Below are 23629 nucleotides of genomic sequence, written 5' to 3'. Positions count from 1 at the left end.
AAAGGCTTAAAATTAAAAAATATTGCTTAGCTCTCCCATTTTTCCCTTTTAAAAAAAGTTGCTCCCTATATTTTAAAAAGATTCTTGGACTTCTTTTTCTTTTATCAAATTGCTTTGCTGTTCAGGGCTAAGTTTTCTGCAGTTTTCCAATTTTAATATTTCTCGCTTAATTTCTACATCCAACCAGCTAATCAGCAAAGCTCTCGTTATCATCACTAAATTCCAATCTCTATCCAATGAATACAAAGTGAGAAATCACAACTGCTAGGAATATTTCTATACATGTACTTATAAGTACATTTGCCCAACAGCATGCCAAAGGCATGTACTTTAATTCTTATTTCACCTTTCTCCTAGTTTCAAAGTTTTATATTTAATTTACCCAATCTATGGAGCATGTGGGGAAGTGTGGAGTAAGTGCATGTCAAGGAAGTTGTTTCTAGTCAAATACACCGAAGTAATCAAGCCAACAGAATCAAATCAATAAACCAATCAGAATCTTTTTCCCCATAGTTGAAATTTTTAATACTAGGGGCCATGCATTTAAGGTAAGTGTGGGGTAGAGAGAGAGAGAAAAGAGTTCAAAGGAGATGTGAGGGGCAAGGTTTTTTTAAACAGTGGTAGGTGCCAGGAATGCACTGCCAGGGATAGTGGTGGCAGAGGCAGATGTGGCAGGGGCATTTAAGGAGTTTTTAAGATATGCATGCACGTGAATATGTAAGGTTTAGAGATATGGTCATGGGCAGGCTTAAGGAACTAGTTTAATTTGGCATCATGCTTGATACAACATCATGGGCCGAAGGGGCTGTTCCCATGCTGTACTAATCTTTGTTCTATGTTGTAATATAAGCCAAGTGAGCCAACATAACCTGCTGTATAAAAATGGCTAGATGATCATTTGCATGTTTTCAATTGATTGTAAAGCAGACTAAAAATGATAAACTCAAAATTTTCACTGATCTGAAGGTAAGATATTCAAGGAAAACATTTACATAAGCCTCATTCGGCATTTCTTTTCCTTCACCCACTGATGCACCATTACTTTAGACTTATTACTCCTCTTAATTTTCAAAATCACTTGCATAATCCTAAAGCATTGGATTGGACATAACATAAATGCCAGATTTAACATGAGCACCTCCCATACAACAGTGACTAGACACCTTACCTAATGCTGGCTCTGGGGCAATGCCAATGCTCTGTAGCAATGCTTCGGTCTCCCTTCGCTTGCGATCAAGGTCAGAGTCCTCAGGAGGTGGCTCTTTCTTCTGTTGCATTTCAGCCTGAAAGATCAACAAGAAACATTATTAACTTAGCACTGGATAGAAAATATTTTGCTTTTCTTCAAGGTGGAATCAATTCCATATTCTACTAAAGGATGATATAAAAATGGTAAATATGAGGCTTTAAATAAATATTATGACACTATTTATTCAAGACTGATGTTCAAATAGTTCCACGATGCCCATAACTGCAACATTCATTGATGTAAAAAAAACCTTAAATAAAATATTTAGAAGGAGTTATATCCAGGACTTGATGGGGCAAATTACAGATTTTCCTTCATGCTTTATTTTTTCTGCAGAAATACAAAGCAAATTTCCTCATTTAAATTGTCTGCACTAACTTGCCACACAGTTTGAATTATTATGCAGCAGGTATTCATATTGTTCAAAATTTCATGGAGCAAATATACACAGATCTACAAATATCACTGTCTTATTCCTAGATGCTGACTTAGTTATTTTCCAATCGAACAAACTAACAGTTGTTCTTAAATTTTCCCAGAAAATCTCTTAACAAAATTAATCATCATAGTGAAGATGAATCCATGTCTCTGGATCAGCGCAAATAGAGGCAGTGTGCAGACAAGCAATAATTTTTGTTTCCGAGGTTGGGTGAAAACTAGGGAGACAAAGGCCAAAGTTGTCAAGGCTGATCAAGTTCAACAGCTGGAGAATTTCCAATCTTCTGAACTGGTTTAAGAACAACTACGAGAAACCTGATCATCCTGCATTTATTTAACCAAACTTCGGATTGTCAGAACAAGATCGCAAGGTCCCAATGCTTGGCTAACATGTTATCCGGCATTTCATTAACCAAACAAAATATTCCCCCGCCCGTGTCCTTCGGATAATCCAGGTTCCTCTGTGTACCATAAGAGTGTTTTTGTGTTGCAACGTTAACATTCCTACCTTTGGACCAGAAGACCTGGGTTCAGGTATGCCCTCAAAACCTACACAATAACATCTCTCAACAGGTTAATAAAATAAATCTTTGAATTAATTTTTACCACCTAACTGCTCATATGAAGCAATCAACCATTTTTCTTAGTTCACTGACCTCTTTCTTTTTTCTTTCTTCTTCTTTTCTTTTTTTCTCTTCTCGTATCTGAGCCAGTCTTTGTTTTTTACGCTCCAGTTCAGCTTTCAAATCACTTTTATCTGACATTTTGATATATCTGGAAGATTCAAGTTAGAAGCAAGACTTAAAAGATGTAGCATCCATTATGCTTTATATTGCAGATGCATGCAATCAAACATCATCTCAACCTTTTTTCTATGATTTAGTTTTGTATTTACTCTTTATCTCAAAATTTCAGTGGAATCTGAATTTTAATTCTTTACAGCCAGATTGCTGAAGGCTGGGCAACTTCAATGTTTGCAAACTCATTGGTGTGCAAAACATTGATCATATATATTGTGGGTTATTGACAATAACGCCTTAATTCCAAATCATGATTTGGAGGTATTGGTGTGTACAGAGTTAAAAATCACTAGGGTGCAGTCCAACAGGTTTATTTAGAAGTGCTAGCTTCTGGAGTGCTGCTCCTTTATCCACAGTACATTCGATATTTACTTCAAAAGAGAACAAAACCTGGAATGATGCAAAACCAACTTTCTGACCAATTTAGTCAGTTTGCCCAACAAGCAAGTTAGGTTAAAACTACTTCAAAAGCAAAGGCTTAATGTCACAATCAGGCCGACTATAAACATTTCATTGTTGAATAAGCAATTTTGAAAGACTGCACTTCGTCCTATGAACTTTTAATAAACAAACTTTCAGCAGATACAAATTTAATCCTTAAAACACGGAAGTCTTAATCTTATTGATAGTTTGTAAAATACAAAAGGAATGCAAATGTGCATAAATTGAAACACACAACACAAATAGTTATGTAAACGAAGTGTATTATTGATTCAAAAGTTTCATCTTTACAAATCTCTCAATTGTGCAAAAGAAAACAAATGTATCTCCTGTACCAAGATGGGACTTCAATGGCTTCTCAAGTCCAGCAGGTTTTGGACAAGGACAGAAATACCTCTCATTCCAAAAGTCAGTAGATTTTCTATTGCCATTATTACATTCACTGTGAAAAGCCTATTAATTTCCACAGCTACTAATTTTTTCATTTAACCTGAATGATGGTTCTACAAAAGGAAAGTGAGTCCTGGTGAGGCCTCAGGACACCTGGAAGATTAGGCTTCCCCAAACATTGTGCAGAAATTAACTGCCGATCACATTACAGTAGTGCACTGGACCAACAGCTATACTTCCTGTCCAAAGGGTCTCCAGACTATGAACAAGTATGAGGCAAGGTCAACTTTGATGGTACTAGACAGGAACTTTTAAATGTTGATTGGAGGATGATCGCTAATAAAGGGATGCCTTGCAAGTAGGAGGCTTTCGGAAGCAAGATAACAAGAGTTCAGGACCAGCATAATCTTGTTAATGTGAAGGGCAAGGCAGGTAAGAGTAGGAAACACTGGATGACTAGAGATATTAATGTTCTGATCAAGAAAATGGAGGCACATGTCAGGTATAGGCAACTGAGATCAAGTACTTCCCTTGAGGAGAATAGAGGAATAGGAGTACACTTAAGAGGGAAATCAGGCGGTCAAAAAAGTGGCCATGAAATAGCTTTGACAGATCAGGAAAAGAGAATCCAATGAGATTCAACAAGTGCATTCAAGTAAAAGAGTGTCTAGGAAGAGAATAGTGTCCATTAAACATCAACAAGGCTGTCCACGTGTGGAGACACAGGAGAGGGTGAGATCCTAAACAAATATTTCTTGTCAGTATTCACCACGGAAAAGACAAGGAAATTAGGCAACTCAGAAGTAGTGAAAAAGCGTCCACATTATAGAAGAGGAGGTGCTGCAAGTGTTAAAATGCATTAAGGTAAATTAAGTCCCATGGACCTGATCAAGTGTATTCCAGCACATTGTGGAAAGCAAGAGAAGAAATTACACACCCCTAGCAGAGAGATTTGGGTAAGGTAAGGTGAGGTGCCAGAAGACTAGAGGATGGTCAACATTGTGTCATTATTTAAGAAAGGCTGCAAGGAAAAGCCAAAGAATTACAAGTGGGTGAGCTTAACATCAGTGGTACATTTTTGGAGGGGGGACCGAGAGATAGGATGTACATGCATTTGGGAAGACAAGGACTGAATAGAGAAAGTCAGTGTGGTTTTAAGCATGGGAAATTGTGTCTCACAAATTTGAGATTTTTGAAGAGGTGACCAAGACAGACATATAAAGGACAGTGCAATAAACATTTTCTACATAGACTTTAGCAAGGCACTGCATGATAGACTGGTTAGTAAGATTAGATTACAGGATCTAGGGAGAGCTAATTAAGGGATATAAAATTGGCTTGATGGTAGAAGACAGTGGATGATGCTAGAGGATTGTTTGTCAGACTGGAGTTCTGTGTCTAGCGGCGTGCCACAAGAATCAGTGTTGAGTCCACTGCTGTTTGTCATTTATATAAACGATTTGGGCGAGATTACAGGAGGCATGGTTAGTAAGTTGTGGGTGACACCAAAATTGGTGAGATCATGAACAGTGAAGAAGGTTAGCTAGAGTACAAGATCTTTATTAGATGGGCCAAGGAATGGCAGATAAAGTTTAATTTAGATAAATGTAAAGTTTTGCATTTTGGGTTGACAAACCAGGGCAAGACTTACACAGTTAATGGTAGAGCCCTGGGGAGTGTTGTCAAATAGACAGACCTAGAGGTGCAGGTACATAGTTCCATGAAAGTGGTATCACAGGTAGACAAGGCAGTGAAGGCATTTGACATGCTTGCCTTTATTGGTCACAGCACTGTGTACAGGAGCTGGGTCATGCTACAGCTGTAGAGGACATTGGTAAGGCCATATGTGGTGTACGGTGTACAATTCTGGTCGTCCTGCAAATCGCAGCAAAAAAGATCGACAAGTACGGCACTGAAACTGGAAAGTTTGAGCTGCAAAGAGAGGCTGGATAGACTGGAATTTTTTTTTCCCTGGAGTGTAAGAGATAGAGGGGTGACATAAAGATTTATAAAATCATGAGGGGCATGGATAAGATAAATAGTCAGATTTGGGGAGTCCAAACTGGAGGGCATAGGTTTAAGTTGAGAGGGAAAAATTTGAAAGGGACCAGAAGGGAACTTTTTCACACAGAGGGTGGTGCATATGTGGAACGAGCTACCAGAGGACGTGGTAGAGGCTGATACAATTACAACATTCAGAAAACATTTAGTCAAGTACATGGATAGGAAAGGTTTAAAGGGATATGGTCCAAACACAGGCAAATGAAATTAGTTCAGTTTAGGAAACCTAGTCAGCAAGAATGTGTTGAGCAAAGGGCTTGTTTCCATACTGTATACCTCTATGAATAAGTAGGAGGGGAGGGGAGGGGGAAAAAGAGTGAATGAGAGAGATTGCAAGCTGTGATGATGGGACTCCGAGGATGGACAGAGAGCTACAGAAAGGTCATAGGGTTAGTCTACCAAGTTGGTTCTTGAGCCTAAAGGAAGCATTCTCTGAGCAGGAATGTTGCTGCAACAATGCTGTCACTTTAAAAGAGTTATTTTTCCTTGGGATTTTTTTCCCCTCAAGAGAGGTAGTAAAGGCAGGGATGCCAAAGACTCTAGGAAGAGGCTAGTTTAACAATGGAAAGGAAGTGGCCAGTTCTCCAAGTTCAAGTTTTTTCTAGTTTGCTTTAGCTGTAGCAGTCACAAGATATGAGTGTCCAGGGGAGTTGTAAGCTTCAGTAAAGAACTCCTCAGACCTTTTTCAGAAATCTCTTTGGATGTTGTTCCCTGCCTGTAAGAATGTGCTTGAATTTACTTTTTTACTAAGGGGTGTGTTTATAGGTTGTTGCTGTATTAAAACTGCTAATTAGAAATAGTTACTACATTGAGTCACTTAAGTTTTTCCAATAGTTAAGTTATTCTAAATGCCATTTTCTTTTGTTTGCATTTCAACTGTAGTTTTAAAATAAATTCTGTTTGGCTTAAAGCCAAGTGATTTGACCAGGTGTATCACACCTGGAGTATCCACTTCACATCTGCCTTTAAAATAAGAGGGCATCTGCCCTGATCCGTAACAGTAACATTATAGTCAAATTTGTAGATAACAAAACAAATGGGAAGACACGTGGTGAAGATGAAACAGAGGCTGCAGGTGTTTCAAATATGGTGAATTTGTGACGGATATGGAAGGATTCCTTGGGGCCTTGGAGGGAAGTGGGGGGGGGGGGGGGGGGGGGGGGGGGTGGAGAGGAGGAGGAGGTGTGGGCACAAGTTTTGTATTTCTTGCAGTTGCAGGGAAAGGTGCCGGGAGTGGAGGTTGGGTTGGTGTGGGGTTTGGACCTGATGAGGGAGTCGCGGAGGGAGTGGTCTCTCCTGAATGCTGATAGGGGTGGGGAGGGAAATCTATCCTTGGTGGTGGGTTCTGTTTGGAGGTGGCGGAAATGACGAAGGCTGATACGATGTATCTGAAGGTTGGTGGGGTGGTAGGTGAGGACCAGTTAAAATATGTTTTGATTACTGGATTACAACTAAAACTGTAAAATGCGAACATCCCTTGTGTATAATGAGTAAAAATCATCATTGCAGTCAGAATAGCTTGAGAGAGTGGTTAATAAAGCAGATGACATCCTGGCCTTTATCAATAGTGGCACAGAGTAGAATTAAGGAAGCAAGTTATGTTAATCCTATATGTAACACAGGTTCAGCAGCATCTAGAGTAATGTGTCCAATTCTGGGCAACACATTTTAAGAAGACTGTGAGGACACAAAAGACAATATAGAAAAATTTGCAAGGGCTCCAGGGATGAGAAATCTGATACATTTTGAAAATATATAAACTCTGAGAAAAGATAATTTAGAAACTATTTGATGGAGATTTTCACAATCATCTGGATAAAGTAGTTGGGGAGAAACTGGAATGATCAATAACCAAAGGGCACAGATAAAAAGACAATTGGTTTTTAAAAAAACAGCAATGGTAACAGGAGGAAAAATGTTTTCAAACAGCTCATTGGTTGAATCAGGAATGCACTGTCTGGGGGCTTGTTGGAGGCAAGATCAATAATAACATTCAAGAGGAAATTGGAAAGAAAAGATTTGAAAGATTATGTGGAGAAGATAGGGTCTATGTGAACTATGGAGGGTATTGTGCCTTTGAGAGAGAGAGAGACAGAGAGAGAGAGAGAGAGAGAGAGAGATGTTCTGTGCTGTTTCTCTTGCAAGAGGGGGTTGCCACAGTGGTGTCAAAATGTCTCCTTCAAACAGGCAGTTGGTAAACAGCTTTTGAGGTCTCCTGGAGTGTTTTTGCACAAACAAATTGAGTGGGCAGTGTCAGAGCTCACATAGATCCAGGCAGGCTTTTAATTTTGCTTTCGGCTAGTGAAAAGATTTCTGCTGGCTGCTGAGCAAAACGTTTGAGCTCATGGCTATTAGAGTAAACTGAAAGACAGCAAGGCCTCCTTTAAAAAAAATAAAAAAAGCACAGATTTCTTTCTTCTGGACTGGAGAGAGAATGTGAGAACCATAAATGTTTTTTCTAAACAAAACAGTTTGCTGAATTGCATTTTTGCCAAAGGGTGTGTTTATGGGTCACTGCCTATATTGGAACAGTTGTTGATTAGCCATTAAAAAAAACTAACTCTATTGAAATAGCTAACAAGAGAATAAGTTAAGCTAATTCTTCATGTTTTTGAATTTTAACAGTGTTGCAAGAATGAAAAGTGTGTTTTGATTAAAGCTTAATGGTGGACCAACTGAAATCACATTTACACTTGCCTTTAAATTTAAAAGTTAGGATCTAGACTATCTCCTAATAATACCTGCACCTCCACACACATCATCTATTGCATCCGCTGCACCCGATGTGGCCTCCTCTATATTGGGGAGACGGGCCGCCTACTTGCGGAACGCTTCAGGGAACACCTCTGGGACGCCCGGACCAACCAAACCAACCACCCCGTGGCTCAACATTTTAACTCTCCCTCCCACTCCACCAAGGACATGCAGGTCCTTGGACTCCTCCATCGCCAGAACATAACACGACGGTTGGAGGAAGAGTGCCTCATCTTCCGCCTGGGAACGCTCCAACCACAAGGGATGAACTCAGATTTCTCCAGTTTCCTCATTTCACCTCCCCCCACCTTGTCTCAGTCGATTCCCTCGAACTCAGCACTGCCCTCCTAACCTGCAATTTTCTTCCTGACCTCTCCGCCCCCACCCCACTCCGGCCTATCACCCTCACCTTGACCTCCTTCCACCTATCACATCTCCATCGCCCCTCCCCCAAGTCCCTCCTCCCTACCTTTTATCTTAGCCTGCTGGACACACTTTTCTCATTCCTGATGAAGGGCTTATGCCCAAAATGTCGAATGTCCTGTTCCTTGGATGCTGCCTGACAGCCGCGCTTTAACCAGCAACACATTTTCAGCTCTGATCTCCAGCATCTGCAGACCGCACTTTTTACTATCTCCTAATAATACTTCGGCAGGAGGATGAGAGATTTGTTTTGGTCCATAACAGAACATCTTTGCTTAGTGGTTAGCAATTTCTGACTGCTGCTTCACAGCTCCAGGGACTCTGGTTCAATTACACACTAGGGTAACTTTATGGAGTTTGCACTTTCTTCAGCGAAACCCACAAAACATGGATGCCCTGGTCAATTGATCTGGTTAGGTAGATTGGCCATGGTAAATTGCCCTGTAGTGTCCAGGAATGTGTAGGTTAGACGAGCTAGCCATGGTAAATGCAGGTTTACAGGGATAGGGTTGAGGGGGGGGGGGGGGGTCTGGGTGGGATGCTCTTCAGAGGGTCAGTACAGACTCAGTGGGCATAATGGCCTGCTTCTACACTGTTAGGGATTCTGTTTTGTAAGCACACTGCTCTACTTTAATTGAGGAGCAAGTGCTGCAAACAAGCAAAGCTCCAGAAACATCACACCCTGAACAACTGAAATCTTATCAGATGCCTGACATTAAAAAAAAACTTAGAAGGAAGTTAGAAAATGTCTTTGTGTCGAGGAACAATTACGAAAGATCAAGTTTCCAGCATAGGTCCTAAATTAGTATAGCTTTTAAGTGTCTTAAAGTGAAGTAACTAACAAAAGAATTCTCTCCTTGATGTCATTCTGCCTGCAGCACATGGACAGCAGTGGTTCAAAGTGGCAGCTTATCACCACAATACATACTGTCTCAAGCAGAGTGAGCAAGAGAATAAAAATTACCTTCTAAATTACATTATGCATTCTTTGTTTAAAATTAATCACTCATTGGCAACTGATTACAAAACCAAAGTAAAGGAAAATCTCTACATTATTTGAATGTAAAGTGAATTTCACTTGTTCAGCTTTAACACAGTTTTGTAAAGAACTATATACTTTTCCTGTTTGGTATAAACCAGGATGAATGTTGGACACTACTCTGTAGATATAATAGTAGAAGAAAGTGAGGATTGCAGGTGCTGGAGAGTCAAAGTCAAAATGTTTGGCGCTGGAACAGTACAGTGGGCTAGGCATCATCTGAGAGTTGATGTTTTCGACATAAGGACTTCATCAGGAATATTGAAGGGGAAGGGGGCTGACGGATAAATAGGGGTATGGGAGTGGGAGAAGGGCTGAGGAGAAGATGACAGGTGATTCAGGTGGGGGATAACTGTGATAGATTAGTGAGGATGGTGGAGCGGATAGGCGAGAATGAAGGAAGATGGATAGATAGGATAGGTCGAATTGGAAGGGGAGTTTGGGATGAGGTTGGGTGGGGGCATTGGTAGGGGATGAAGAACAGATGGGAAGGTCATGAGGATGGTGCTGAGCTGGAAGGTTGGAACTGGGGGGGGTGGGGGAAAATGAGAAAATGGTGAAGTCCACATTGATGCCCTGGGGTGAAGGGTCCCGAGGCAGAAGATAAGGCGTTCTTCCTCCAGGCGTCGGGTGGTGAGGGAGGGGCGATGGAGGAGGCCCAGGACCTGCATGTCCTAGTCAGAATGGGAGGGGGAGTTGAAATGTTTGGCTACGGGGCAGTGGGGTTGATTGGTGTGGGTGTCCCGGAGAAGGACTTGGATGAGAGCATAGAAGGATGCGTTAGTAGATTTGTGGATGACACAAAGGTTAGTGGAGTTGTGGATAGTGCCGAAAGATGTTGTGGGTTACAGACGGACATAGATAAGCTGCAGAGATGGGCTGAAAGGTGGAAAATAGAGTTTAATGCAGAAAAAAGTGTGATGGGATTCACTTTGGAAGAAGCAACAGGAATAAAGAGTGCTGGGCTAATTGCAAGATTCTTGGTAGTGTAGGTGAGCAGAGAGATCTCTGTGTCCATGTACATAGAGCCTTGAAAGTTGCCACCCAGGTTGATAGGGTTGTTAAGAAGGCATACGGTGTGTTAGCTTTTATTAGTTGGAGGGATTGAGTTTCGGAGTCATGAGGTCATGCTGCAGTTGTACAAAACTCTGGTGCAACTGCACTTGGAGTCTTGCATATAGTTTTGATCACTGCATTATAGAAAAGGATAGAACATAGAACATAGAAAAATACAGCGCAGTACAGGCCCTTCGGCCCTCGATGTTGCGCCGACCGAAGCCTACCTAACCTACACTAGCCCAATAACCTCCATATGTTTATCCAATGCCCGCTTAAATGACCATAAAGAGGGAGAGTCCACCACTGATACTGGCAGGGCATTCCATGAACTCACAACCCGCTGAGTAAAGAATCTACCCCTAACATCTGTCCTATACCAACATCCCCTTAATTTAAAGCTGTGTCCCCTATATCAGCTGACTCCATTCGCGGAAAAAGGTTCTCACTGTCAACCCTATCTAAACCCATAATCATCTTGTACACCTCTATCAAATCTCCCCTAAACCTTCTTTTCTCCAATGAGAACAGCCCCGAGTGCCTCAGCCTTTCCTCATACGATCTTCCTACCATGCCAGGCAACATCCTGGTAAACCTCCTCTGCACCCGTTCCAATGCCTCCACATCCTTCCTATAGTATGGCGACCAAAACTGCACACAATACTCCAGATGAGGCCGCACCAGAGTCTTATACAACTGCAACATGACCTCAAGACTCCGCAACCCAATAAAGCCCAGTACACCATATGCCTTCTTCACAGCACTATTTACCTGGGTGGCAACTTTCAGAGATCTGTGTACATGGACACCAAGATCCCTCTGCTCATCCACACTACCAAGTAGCCTACCATTAGCCCAGTGATCCATCTTCTTGTTACTCCTACTAAAGTGAATGACTTCACACTTGGTTACATTGAACTCCATTTGCCACCTTTCTGCCCAGCTCTGCAACTTATCTATATCCCGCTGTAACCTGCCACATCCTTCTTCGCTGTCCAGAACTCCACCGACTTTCGTATCATCTGCGAACTTGCTCACCCAGCCTTCAAGCCCCTCCTCCAGGTCATTTATAAAAATGACAAACAGAAATGGTCCCAAAACAGATCCTTGTGGAACACCGCTAGTAACTGCACTCCAAGATGAACCTATACCATCAACTATTACCCTCTGTCTCCTTCCAGCCAGCCAATTCCTAATCCAAACCTCTAATGCACCCTCAATGCCATACCTCCGTAATTTTCGCAGTAGCCTACCACGGGGTACCTTATCGAACGCCTTGCTAAAATCCATATACACCACATCTACTGCTTTACCCTCGTCCACTTCCTTGGTCACCTTCTCAAAGAACTCAATAAGGTTTGTGAGGCACGACCTGCCCTTCACAAAACCATGCTGACTATCCTTGATCACATTATTCCTATCCAGATGTTCATAAATCCTATCCCTTACAATTCTCTCCAAGACTTTGCCCGCAACAGAAGTGAGACTCACTGGCCTATAGTTACTAGGGCTATCCCTACTCCCCTTCTTGAACAAGGGGACCACATTCGCTAACCTCCAGTCTTCTGGCACTATTCCTGTAGACAACGACGACATAAAAATCAAGGCCATTGGCTCTGCTATCTCCTCCCTAGCTTCCCAGAGGATCCTAGGATAAATGCCATCAGGCCCAAGGGACCTATCTATTTTCATCCTTTCCAGTATTCCCCAGACCTCTTCCCTACATACCTCAAAGCCATCTATTCTAATCACTTGTGACTCAATATTCACATCAGCAACAATGTCCTGTTCCTGAGTGAATACTGACGAAAAGTATTGATTTAGTGTCTCTCCAATCTCCTCCGCCTCCACGCACAACTTCCCACTACTATCCTTGACTAGACCGATACCTACCCTAGTCATCCTTTTATTCCTGACATACCTATAGAAAGCCTTTGGGTTTTCCCTAATCCTACCAACTAAGGACTTTTCATGTCCCCTTCTCGCTGCTCTTAGCTCTCTCTTTAGATCCTTCCTGGCTACCTTATAACTCTCAATCGCCCCAACTGAACCTTCACGCCTCATCTTTACATAGGCCGCCCTCTTCCCTTTCACAAGGGATTCCAATTCCTTATTAAACCACGGCTCCCTCACAAGACCCTTTCCTCCCTGCCTGACTGGTACATACTTATCAAGGACACCCAATAGCTGCTCCTTGAACAAGCTCCACATATCATTTGTGTCCTTCCCTTGAAGCCTATGTTTCCAATCCACGCATCCTAAGTCATGCCTCACCGCATCATAATTTCCCTGCCCCCAGCTATTACTCTTGCCCTGCAGTGCACACCACTATCATAGGACAAGCCAGACAGAGAACAGCCAGAGAATTCCTAGAAGCATGGCATTCATCCCCAAACTCCATCAACAGACACATTGACCTGGACACCACATACAAACCACTACAGCTGAAACTGACACCCGGAAACGGCAAGAACATCCATCAACAGACACATCAACCTGGACCCCACATACAAATCACTGCAGCTGAAACTGACACCCGGAAGCGGCAAGAACAAACCAACATAAATACCGGAAGAAACATCAAAGCAGCGCTTCACACGAGGCTCCAACAGCACTGATGATGTTCCCTAGCCAGGGAACGAAACGTTTGCAGCAAAAACTTCCAGCTCGGCGAGCAGAACCACAACAGTGCACACTTATCCCTCTCCATCACTAGAGTAAAAGTCACCGAGTTGTGGTCATTGTCCCCAAAGTGCTCACCTACCGCCAAGTCTAACACCTGGCCTGGTTCATTACCTAGAATCAAATCCAGTATAGCCTCACCTCTTGTTGGCCTGTCTACATATTGTGTCAGGAAACCCTTCTGCACACATTGGACAAACACCAACCCATCTAACGAACTCGAGCTATAGCTTTCCCAGTCAATATCTGGGAAGTTAAAACTCCCCCATAACAACCACCCTGCTACTTTCACTCTTCTCCTGAATCATCCTTGCAATACTTTCCTCTACGTCTCTCGGACTATTAGGAGGTCTGTAGAAAACTCCTAACAGGGTGACCTCACCTTCCCTATTTCTAACCTCAGCCCAAACTACCTCAGATGGCAAGTCTTCCTCCATCGTCCTTTCCACCGCTGTAATACCATCCTTGACAAGCAATGCCACACCTCCCCCTCTTTTACCCCCACCTCTGACCCTACTAAAACATTTAAACCCTGGAACCTGCAACAGCCATTCCTGTCCCTGTTCTACCCATGTCTCTGTAATGGCCACAACATCGAAGTCCCACGCTGCAAGTTCACCTACCTTATTTCTTATACCTCTGGCATTGAAGTATACACAGTTCAAGCCACCTTCCTGTTTACAGGCACCCTCCTTCGAGATCGATGCCATGTTCCTAACCTCCCTACACTCAAGGTCCTGTACCCTAAAGCTACAGTCCAGGTTCCCATGCCCCTGCAGAGTTAGTTTAAACCCTCCCAAAGAGCACTAGCAAACCTCCCCCCAAGGATACTGGTGCCCCTCACGTTCAGGTGTAGACCATCCTGTTTATAGAGGTCCCACCTTCCCCAGAAAGAACCCCAGTTGTCCAGAAACCGGAATCCCTCCCTCCTGCACCAAAAAAAACAATAATTGGACTATACCGCGACTTTAAAAAAAAACCACCACCAGACAGCCGTTACCCGCTCCGCCGAGAGAGTGAGGCCAAAGGCTTGGAGCTGCGCTCTTTTATAAGAAAAAAAACCTTCCCAGGTATGCTAGCGCGACACCAGCTTCCGGGTCCGCTAGGCGCTTAAAAAAAACTTTAAATTTTAGCCGTTAAAAAAACAATAACTGGACTATACCGCGACTTAAAAAAAAACACCACCAGACAGCCGGTACCTGCTCCGCCGAGAAAGATGTGGAAGCTTTGGAAAGGGTTCAGAGGAGATTTACAAGGATGTTGCCTGGCATGGAGCGAAGGCCTGATGAGGAAAGGCTGAGGGACTTGAGGCTGTTTTTGTTAGAGAGAAGAAAGTTGAGAGGTAACTTGAGACAGAAGATGATCAGAGGTGTGGATAGGGTGGACAGTGAGAGCCTTTTTCCTCGGATGGCGATGGCTAGCAAGAGGGAACATAGCTTTAAATTGAGGGGTGATAAGATATTGGACAGGTGTCAGAGGTAGTTTCGTTACTCAGAGAGCAGTAAGGGCACAGAACAGCTTGCCTGCAACAGTAATGGACTCGCCAACTTTAAGGGCATTTAAATGCTCATTGGATAGACATATGGATGAAAATGGAATAGTATAGGTTAGATGGGCTTCAGATTGGCTTTCAATATTGCGCCAACCTGTGAAACCAAAGTGCCTGTACTGTGCTGTAATGTTTTATGTTCTACAATCAGTGTAAGAACTGCTTTATGTAAATCCCAAGTTGTTACTTGGGTTGACTGTCTTTGAGACCATTGAAAGTTTATATCCTGACTGGCTTTCCAATGCACAATTCTGACAGGTTTAGCAGAGTTAGAGTCAGAGTCTTACAGCACGGAGACAGGCCCTTTGGCCCAAAATGGTCCTGCCAACCAAAATGTCCATCAACGCTAACCCCATTTCCCTGCACTTGGCCTTCTAATCCTTTCCTAACATTTGGACAAGTAAGTGGATGTTAACGTACCGTCTCAACCACTTCCGCTGGCAGCTCATTCCATATACGTACACCCTCTGTGTAAAAACATTGCCCCACAGGTTCCTTTTTATTCTTTCCCCTCTAACCTACCTCTAGTCATTGATTCCCCATCCTGGGAAAAAGACTGAGTGCATTCCCCTGATCCATACTTCGTATAATCTTACACACCTCTATAGAAGGTTCCCCCCTCCTACGCTCTAAAGAAAAAGATCCCAGCTTGTCCAACCTCTCCCTACAACTCAGTCCATTGAGTCCAGACAACATCCTTGTAAATTTCTTCTGCACTCTTCCCAGTTTAACAACATTCTTCCTATAACTAGGTGACCAAAACCAAACACAATACTCCAGGTGCAGCCAAGTCTTGTATAACTGCAACATAACTTTCCAACTTCTACACTTAATGCCCTGATGTAGGCCAGTGTGCCAAAAGTCTTCTTCACTGCCCTGTCTACCTGTGACTCCACTTTCAGAGAACTGTGAACCTGAACTCCAAGATCCCTCTGCTCCACTACACTCCTTAAGGCCCTACTATTCACCATGAAACTCCAACCTTGGTTTGACTTTCCAAAATGCACCCTTATCTATATTAAATTACTTTTGACATTTCTCAAAACCACCACCCCAGCTGATCTAGGACCTGCTGTAGTTTCTGATAACCTTCCTCGCTGTCCAGGATACCACCTATTTTAGTTAGTAAGTTTGCTGGTGACACCTAATCATGCCAAATACATTTTCATGCAAATCACTGATATAGATAACAAACAGCACTGGGCCAAGCACCAACCTTTGAGGCACTCCACTAGTCACAGGCCTCCAGTCTAACAAGCATCTTTTCACCATTATCCTCTGTTTCCTATCATCAAGCCAACGGTGTATCCAAATTTGCTAGATCCCCCTGGATTCCATGCGATCTAATCTTCCAGAGCAGCCTACCATGTGGAATATTATCGATGTCCTGATTGAAATCCATCGAGACTACGTCTACCACCCTGCCCTCATCAACCCTTCTGGTCACTTCAAAGATCTCTAACACTCAGCAAGATGGCGACGGTTCTGTAGAACCGCTGTGGACAGCTCTGCCTAACAGCCAGGCATACTGGTGTTTTTTGCCATCCCTGGCCAACTTATGTGGTAGAATTATTAGTTTAAAACCTTACAGAACAGATTTGTTAATATTTGGGAGTGGGAAGGATGCCAAAGGGAAAAAGGAGCGAGCAAACAGCAGCAGGGAGGACACTCCCCTGCAGCACCAGGCATACCAGAGACTGCAGCAACAGTAGCCTCTCCTGGACACCCCGGGGACCTGACAGACTCTCAGGAATTGGCTGCAGTGATGGAAAGACGCTCCTTGAAAGTTGTAGTTGCGATTGAGGAGAACAGTGGGGAGATTCGTGCCCAGATCCAATCTATCACATCCATGCTGCAGAAGCATGAGCAGGGGATCCAGGGCCTCAGGGAGCGACTGGAGGAGGTAGAAAGTCAAATTAAGGCCTCGGAAGCTGTGATGGAGTCCTCATCCAGTCGAATCCAGGTGCTGTAGCGAGAGGTGCGGGCGTTGCGAGACTAAATCGACGACCTCGATAAATCTCCGAGTTGTCGGGCTCCCTGAAGGTAAGCAGCTAGTCAGCTTCTTTGAAAGCTGGCTGCCAAAGTTTGTGGACCTTCACATAGATTGAAAGAGCTAATCAGGTTACAGTGCACAGGTCAGGGCTAGTGCAGCGCCCCTGCTGGGTCCTAGTGCACTTACACTCATAAGGACAAGCAAAAAGGTGATAGAACCTTCCAGATCCCTGGGAAAAGATCTGCTGTACAAGGGGTCAAAAATCATGTTTTTCCAGGATCTCTCTGCAGCTTTGATTTGAAAGAGGAAGTCCTTCGATGAAGTTAAAAAGAGGCTGAGGAACTTGGGTATCCAATCTCCATGAGGTACTCCGCAGTGCTTTGTTTCAGCCACAAGGACTCAGTTTTAACATTTGACTCAGCGGATAAAGCTAAAAACTTTGTAGATACTTTAAAATAGATGGATTGGTCTGACGAATATGGTTAATGTTTGTTCTCTTTTTGTTCTTTCCCCATGTTTTCCCTTCCTTTTTCTATTCCTTTCTTTCTCCCTAATCATTTCTTTCTTGGAAAGGGGAGAAAAACCTTGGAATAAGTTGTTCCTTTTTTTTAAATAACTGGATTTTCTGATGGGAAATTTTGTGGATGTTCTTCATTGTCTCCTTTTTTTGTTTGTTCTGTTTCTTTTTTAGTCACAAGTAGGGGTGACATGAAGCCGGGGATGGGTGAACTGCTCATTCTGACTGTCTTTTTTCTGTTGACTTAAGGATCATCTGCTTGCTTTTTTTTCTGGCCTATGGCTAGGGCACAATTTGGGTTTGAAGGAGTGTACAGGAGGGGATGGGTAGATGGAGTGCCCCCTATGGGCTGGGGGAGGGGAGGGTGGGAAGTGAGTGGGGGGAAAGAGTCTTCCATTCAAGGTTTTATAGTTGGTTTTCTTTGTCGTTTTTCTGGCAGTAATAGTTGCATACAGTCATGCTACGAGTAGTTTTTTTTTAAATATATAGTTCTTCGACTCCGTGAATCTTTATTTACTTGTGCTAGGCGCTTTGTGAGCAGGGTTCTCCCTCCAAGGAGTTCAAGGGTCTCTGAAAGGGGATATGGCTAAGTGTCTTATTAAATGGTGCACCTAGAACATTAAGGGAAGTCATTCGCCTGTTAAATGGAAAAAAAAGGTGCTTTTTAGCCTTAAGAGGGAAAGGGTTGATATTGCTTTGTGGCAGAAAACCCATCTTGATGATGGGGAATACCTGAAATTACAAGGGGGGTGGGGGGTGGGGGGGGTTATGACCAGGTATTCTTTTCATTCTTTATTACTAAAAGTAGGAGAGCTGCGGTACTTATTCAGAAAAACCTTCCGTTCACACTATCAGAGCAGGTGAATAGTGAGCAGGGACAGTTTGCAATATTTAAAGCCCTGATACATGGGGAGAAATGTGGCATTTTAAATGTCTACTGTCCTCTGGCACTTCCCCTCAAATTTTTGTTTAGTTCTTTCTAAGTTGAGTGCTTTCGGAACACGGCATATTATTATTGGGGGGGGGGGGGGATTTTAATTGTCTTTTGGATCTTGTGGGCCCCCAACTATTTCTTAACAGGCCAAGCAGGTGGTTGACTTATGTGCGGAGTCGGGGCTGGTGGATATTTGGAGATGTGTTCACCCTACCGGCAGGGACTTCACCTTTTTTTTCAAACCCACATAAATGTCACAAGAGGATTGATCTCTTTCTGGCTCCCTCGATCCTTCTGGATTCGATTATGGGTTGTAAAATTGGGAATATAGCTATCTCTAATCACGCAGCGGTATGTTTGGAGGTTAAGGCCAAGAATGAAGGGCTAGGTTTGCGGCACTGATGTTTAGACCCTTTAGAAGGTTGCTGAATATGGTCCAAGTTTGTCAGCAACGATCGATTCAGGGATTGGCAATTCGCTTAGATGCAGAAAAAGCATTTGACAGGGTGGAATGGCCGTATCTTTTTTATGTCTTATACAGTTTGGGTTGGGTGGGGTCTTTGCTAGGTGGGTGGAGGTTTTATATCACCACCCACTGACTGCAGACATCATCAAGGGGTGAAGTCTGGGAATTTTAGGATTGGTAGAGGTAGTCGGCAAGGCTGTCCCCCTCTCACCACTGTTTACATTGGTGATATGGCCTCTGCCAGCAGCTCTTCGTCAGAACGTCCACATAACCGCTGTGGGAAGTGGGATCGAGGGTACAAAATATTACACTGTATGCGGATGATATCCTTCTGTTTTTAATCGAATCCAATGACCTCCGTACCCCATTTGATACAATGTATCAATTTAGTTGGGGCTATTTCAGGATGTAAGATTAACTTTGCAAAATCAGAGGCTATGCCTTTGGGGAACCTTAAGGATGTGCCAGAAGTTGAAGCTGGCCCTAAGTTCCCTTTTAGGTGGTCACGGGCAGGGTTCCGATACCTAGGCATTTTTATTACCCCCAAGTTTGATCTGTTATTTCGGACTAGCTTTGCTCACTTGCTTGACAGCATTAGGCGAGATCTTCACAGATGGGAGGCTCTTCCAATTTCATGGCTGGGCCAAATATCTCTCATTAAGATGAATGTTCTTCCTCGTTCGCTTTATCCCATCCGTATGCTCCCTATGATGTTTCCCAGGTCAACGCTGCGGAAGCTTATGGGATGATTTGTTTCCTTTGTCTGTCATCGCGGATGGCCCCTCATCAAACTTACTAAATTGCAGTTGCCTCAAGGAGGTGGAAGAGTTGATTTCCCAGACATCAGGAGCTATATCAGTTGAGTTCCCTGCTGTCCTTTGTTTGTGATTGGGTAGGTAATGATCCAAACACAATATGACTGGATATCGAGGCTTTCAGGCAAAGTGCCCTCTTATTAACCTGTTGTTCCTGGATAAGATGAGGACAGTTATGGACCACTGCCGGAACCCCACTGTCATTAGTACAGTCAAGGCATGGAGGGCAATGCATCAGCATGAAGGTTGCTTATGCAAGACTTTGCCACTTACGCCTATAGTTGGCATGCCAGGGTTCCAACCAGGGATGATGGACTCAGGGTTCAAACCATGGGCAGTAAGAGGAGTTTCTAGTTTGGGAGACTTGTTTGAGGGGGAGATTACGATGTTTTTTGAGCAACTGAGCCGCCTAGCTGAGATCGTTTCCATTTTTTTCAGGTTAGGGATTTCATCCAGAAGCCGAATACACTTCTCATTAAGCCCTGTAAGCCCAATATGGAGAGGTTGTTGCTACGTTCCACAAGCATCCTTTCAGTTAGTGCCCTCTATAGCCTTCTGGGTGACAGGGCCTGGCAGGATATTAACCTGTTATAAGAGGTCTGGGAGCAAGAGCTTAGAGTGGAGATCTCTTCTGAAACATGGGAGAACATATGGGAGAATGCTCGAAAGATCTCAATTTGTAATAGGACATGCGCTACACAGTTAAAAGTTCTACACAGGGGTCATCTGGCACCCAGACCGTCTGATGAAGTTTAAAGGGACAGCTTCAGTGTGCCCCAAATGTAAAATAAGTGTAGGTACTCTTACTCATTACTTCTGAACATGCCAGAGGCTCCGTGTTTATTGGGGCGCTGTGGCAGGAGAGATAGGGAGGGTTTTGAGGACTGAAGTCAAAGTAAACCAGGTATCTGCCCTCTTAGATCTACCGAATTACCATCTTTAGACGGGCATGGGAAGAAACTATTTAATATTCTTGCACATGGAAGAATATTCTGATGAACTAGGTGTCTGAGATCCCGTCGGGTTTGCTGGGATGACAGAAATTAATTATGGAGCACATTCCCTTGGACGTCTTTACAAACATGGTGTACCACACAACAGACAATTTTTATAAGACATGGCAGCCCTACTAGAGTTATTTTACTATTGATTTGTAAGCTATCTTAACTAGGGCATTTGTTTAACTAGGATGGTTAGGTTTGTCAAGCCTGGGACCTGGAGGGGGTCTCCTGAGTTAATAAGGGTATATATACAATGTTGCTGTCCCTTTGTTTGGGAACTCTGCGCCAAGCATAGCTGTTCTGTATTTTGTGGGTTTTTTTGGCTTGTTTGCATTTCTTTATTTGATCTATTTGTTATTAGTGTTGCTTTGCACAGTGTTAGAGTTTGTTTTGTATTATTGAGTACGTTAGTAGTTAATAGACAGTAGTTGTAGTGCAATTTGTGTTTTTTTTCTTTTTATTACACTAATAATATTTGTTATTGATTTTATTTTCAATAATTTTATATGTTCGAAAAGTTAAAAAAATTGCTAATAAATATATTTAACAAAAAATATCTCTATCAAATTTGTGAGGCATGATCTCCCATGCATAAAGTCATGCTGACTATTCCTAATCAAATCCTTTCTTTCCAAATGCATGTATATCTTACCTCTCAGAATTTTCTCAAGTAACTTACCTACTACAAATATTAGGCTTACTGGTCTATAGTTCCAAGGCTTTTGTTTGCAGCCCTTCTTGAATAAGGGCACAACATTCGCTACCCTCCAGTTTTCCAGGTCCTCACCCATGAAAAATGTCAGCCTGAGCCCCTTCAATTTCTTCTAGCCTCTTGGTGTTCTTGGATATATCTGGTCAGTATCCACCTTCATACATTCAACATCTCCTCCACTACGTTATGGACTGTCCCCAAGATATCACCTCTAATTTCCCCAAGTCTTCATATCTTTCTCCACAATAAACACAGGAGAAATATTTACTGAGGACTTCACCCATCTCCTGTGGTTCTACACATATATGTCCACCTTGGTACTGGAGAGGTCCTATTCTCTCACTTGTTATTCTTTTTCCTTTAATACATTTAAAGAATCCCTTTGAATCCCTAATCTTCTTATCCAAGGCTATCTCAGGCTCCCTTTTCACCCTCAGTAAACACCTGTATATCTCCAGGGACTTCCTTGATCCCAGCTGCCTGTACTGGAGCCATGCATCCTTCTTTTTTCTGGTCAAAGCCTCAATACCTCTTGTCATCCAGGTTCCCTATTCCCGTCAACCTTGCCTTTCACTTTTACAGGAATATATAGACCTTGAACTCTAGCTATCTCACTTTTAAAAGGCCTCCCATTTGCCATAAGGTCCCTTTACCTGCAAAGAAACTACTCCAATCAACCCCTGATGTCTAACTCAAACAAAAATTCACCTTGCTCCAATTCAGAACTTGAACCTGTGGACCAGTTTTGTCTTTCGCCAGAGCTATTTTAAAATTAATAGAACTCTGGTCACTGGTCCCAAAGTGCTCCCCCACTGTCACCTCCGTTACCTGTCCTACCCTATTTCCCAACAGTCGGTCGAGTTTTGCCCCTTCCCAAATAGGGCCCTCTATATACTGCTTGAGGAAACTTTCCTGAACGCATTTAACAAATTCCACCCCATCCAGGCACTCAATACTCTGGCAGGCTCAGTCAATGTTAAAAAAAATTAAAATCCCTTACTATGTCAACCCTATTGGTCCCGTATGTCTCCCTAGTCTCCCTAAATATTTGTTCCTTTAATTCCTGTTGACTATTTGGGAGCCTATAGTACAACACCAATAATATCACCATCCCCTTATTTCTTAGCTCCATCCACACCTCCTCACTGGATTGTTCCTCAGTTTTTTCACCTCTGATTACTGCTATGATATTCACCGTAATCAAAAATGCAACTCCCCTTCCCTTCTTTCCACCACCTCTATCCCACCTAAAGCATCTGTACCCTGATACATTGAGCTGCCAGTCCTGTCCCTCCTTTAGCCATGTTTCTGTAACAGCCATAACATCCCACATACCTATCACACCCGGAGTGCCTTACCTGTCACCTTCTAGCACCAAAATAGTTGCAATTTAATCTAACAGGCATTCTTTGTTCCGTCATTTTCCAACCTGACCAGTCTCTTCACATTACAAATTCCGATTATTGTATCTCCTTCCAGACTCGCATTTACCTCCCTCTTGTTGAGGATGCCAGCTTCTGCCAATCTAGTTTAAACCCTCCCCTCCTTTGAAGCACTAACAAACCTGGCCGCCAAGATATTAGACCCCCCTCCAGGTCTGATGGAACTCGTCCCTCTTGAACTGGTCACCTCTGTCACAAAAAAAGATCCCAAATGATCTAAAAATCTAAATCCCTGGCCCCTCACCAATTCTTTAGCCATGCATTCATCTGCCATATCCTCCTATTCTTATCCTCACTAGCACATGGCACTAGAAGTAACCCAGAGATTACCATCAACGAGGTCCTGTTTCTTTTTAAAAAAAGATTTTTCATATCTCTATAAATCATTCCACAGGACCTCCTCCCTAGTTCTACCTATTTCATTTGTGCCAACATGCACAATGACTTCTAGCTGCTCACCCTCCCCCTTGAGAACACTCTGCAGCCATTCTGAGAAATCCTGGATCCTGGCACCCAAGAGGCAACTCACCATCCTGGATTCCGTTTGTGACAATAGAATCTCCACTCTGTCCCCTTAACTATTGAGTTTCCTATCACTAAAGGTCCTATTTACCTTTACCCATTTCCACTGTGCCCCAGAGTCAATCGTACCACCACCGACCTGACTACTGCTGCTTTCCCCTGAATGGTCATGGTTCACAATAGTATCCAAAATGATATACTTGTTCGAGGAGAATGGCCACAGGGGATTCCTGCACTCTCTACCTACTACCTTTACCTTTCCTGGTGGTCACCCAACTACTCTCTGCCTGCACCTTAGATGTGACCACCTTGAAATATTAAAGGGTTAATTTGCTCAGTTGACTT

At 43.1% G+C, this 23629-nt stretch overlaps 1 protein-coding gene across 2 annotated transcripts in view; it reads right to left on the bottom strand.

The window, feature by feature from the left end:
• Positions 1-23629, bottom strand: part of LOC132816034 (cytoplasmic dynein 1 intermediate chain 1) — a 282803-nt gene that overhangs the window by 215071 nt on the left and 44103 nt on the right. For both annotated transcript variants that reach the window (XM_060825446.1, XM_060825447.1), the window contains 2 exons: positions 2344-2461; positions 1169-1283 (listed from right to left, as the gene is read on the bottom strand). In XM_060825446.1, coding sequence (XP_060681429.1) covers positions 1169-1283; positions 2344-2451 — 223 coding nt within the window. In that variant the 5' untranslated portion in view covers positions 2452-2461. The remainder of the gene's footprint in view (positions 1-1168; positions 1284-2343; positions 2462-23629) is intronic.

The sequence above is a fragment of the Hemiscyllium ocellatum genome, chromosome 5, assembly GCF_020745735.1.
Source record: "Hemiscyllium ocellatum isolate sHemOce1 chromosome 5, sHemOce1.pat.X.cur, whole genome shotgun sequence".
NCBI classification, from domain to species: Eukaryota; Metazoa; Chordata; class Chondrichthyes; order Orectolobiformes; family Hemiscylliidae; genus Hemiscyllium; species Hemiscyllium ocellatum.
Note: the sequence above shows the minus strand (reverse complement) of the source record. Positions and strands in the feature narration are given on the sequence as shown.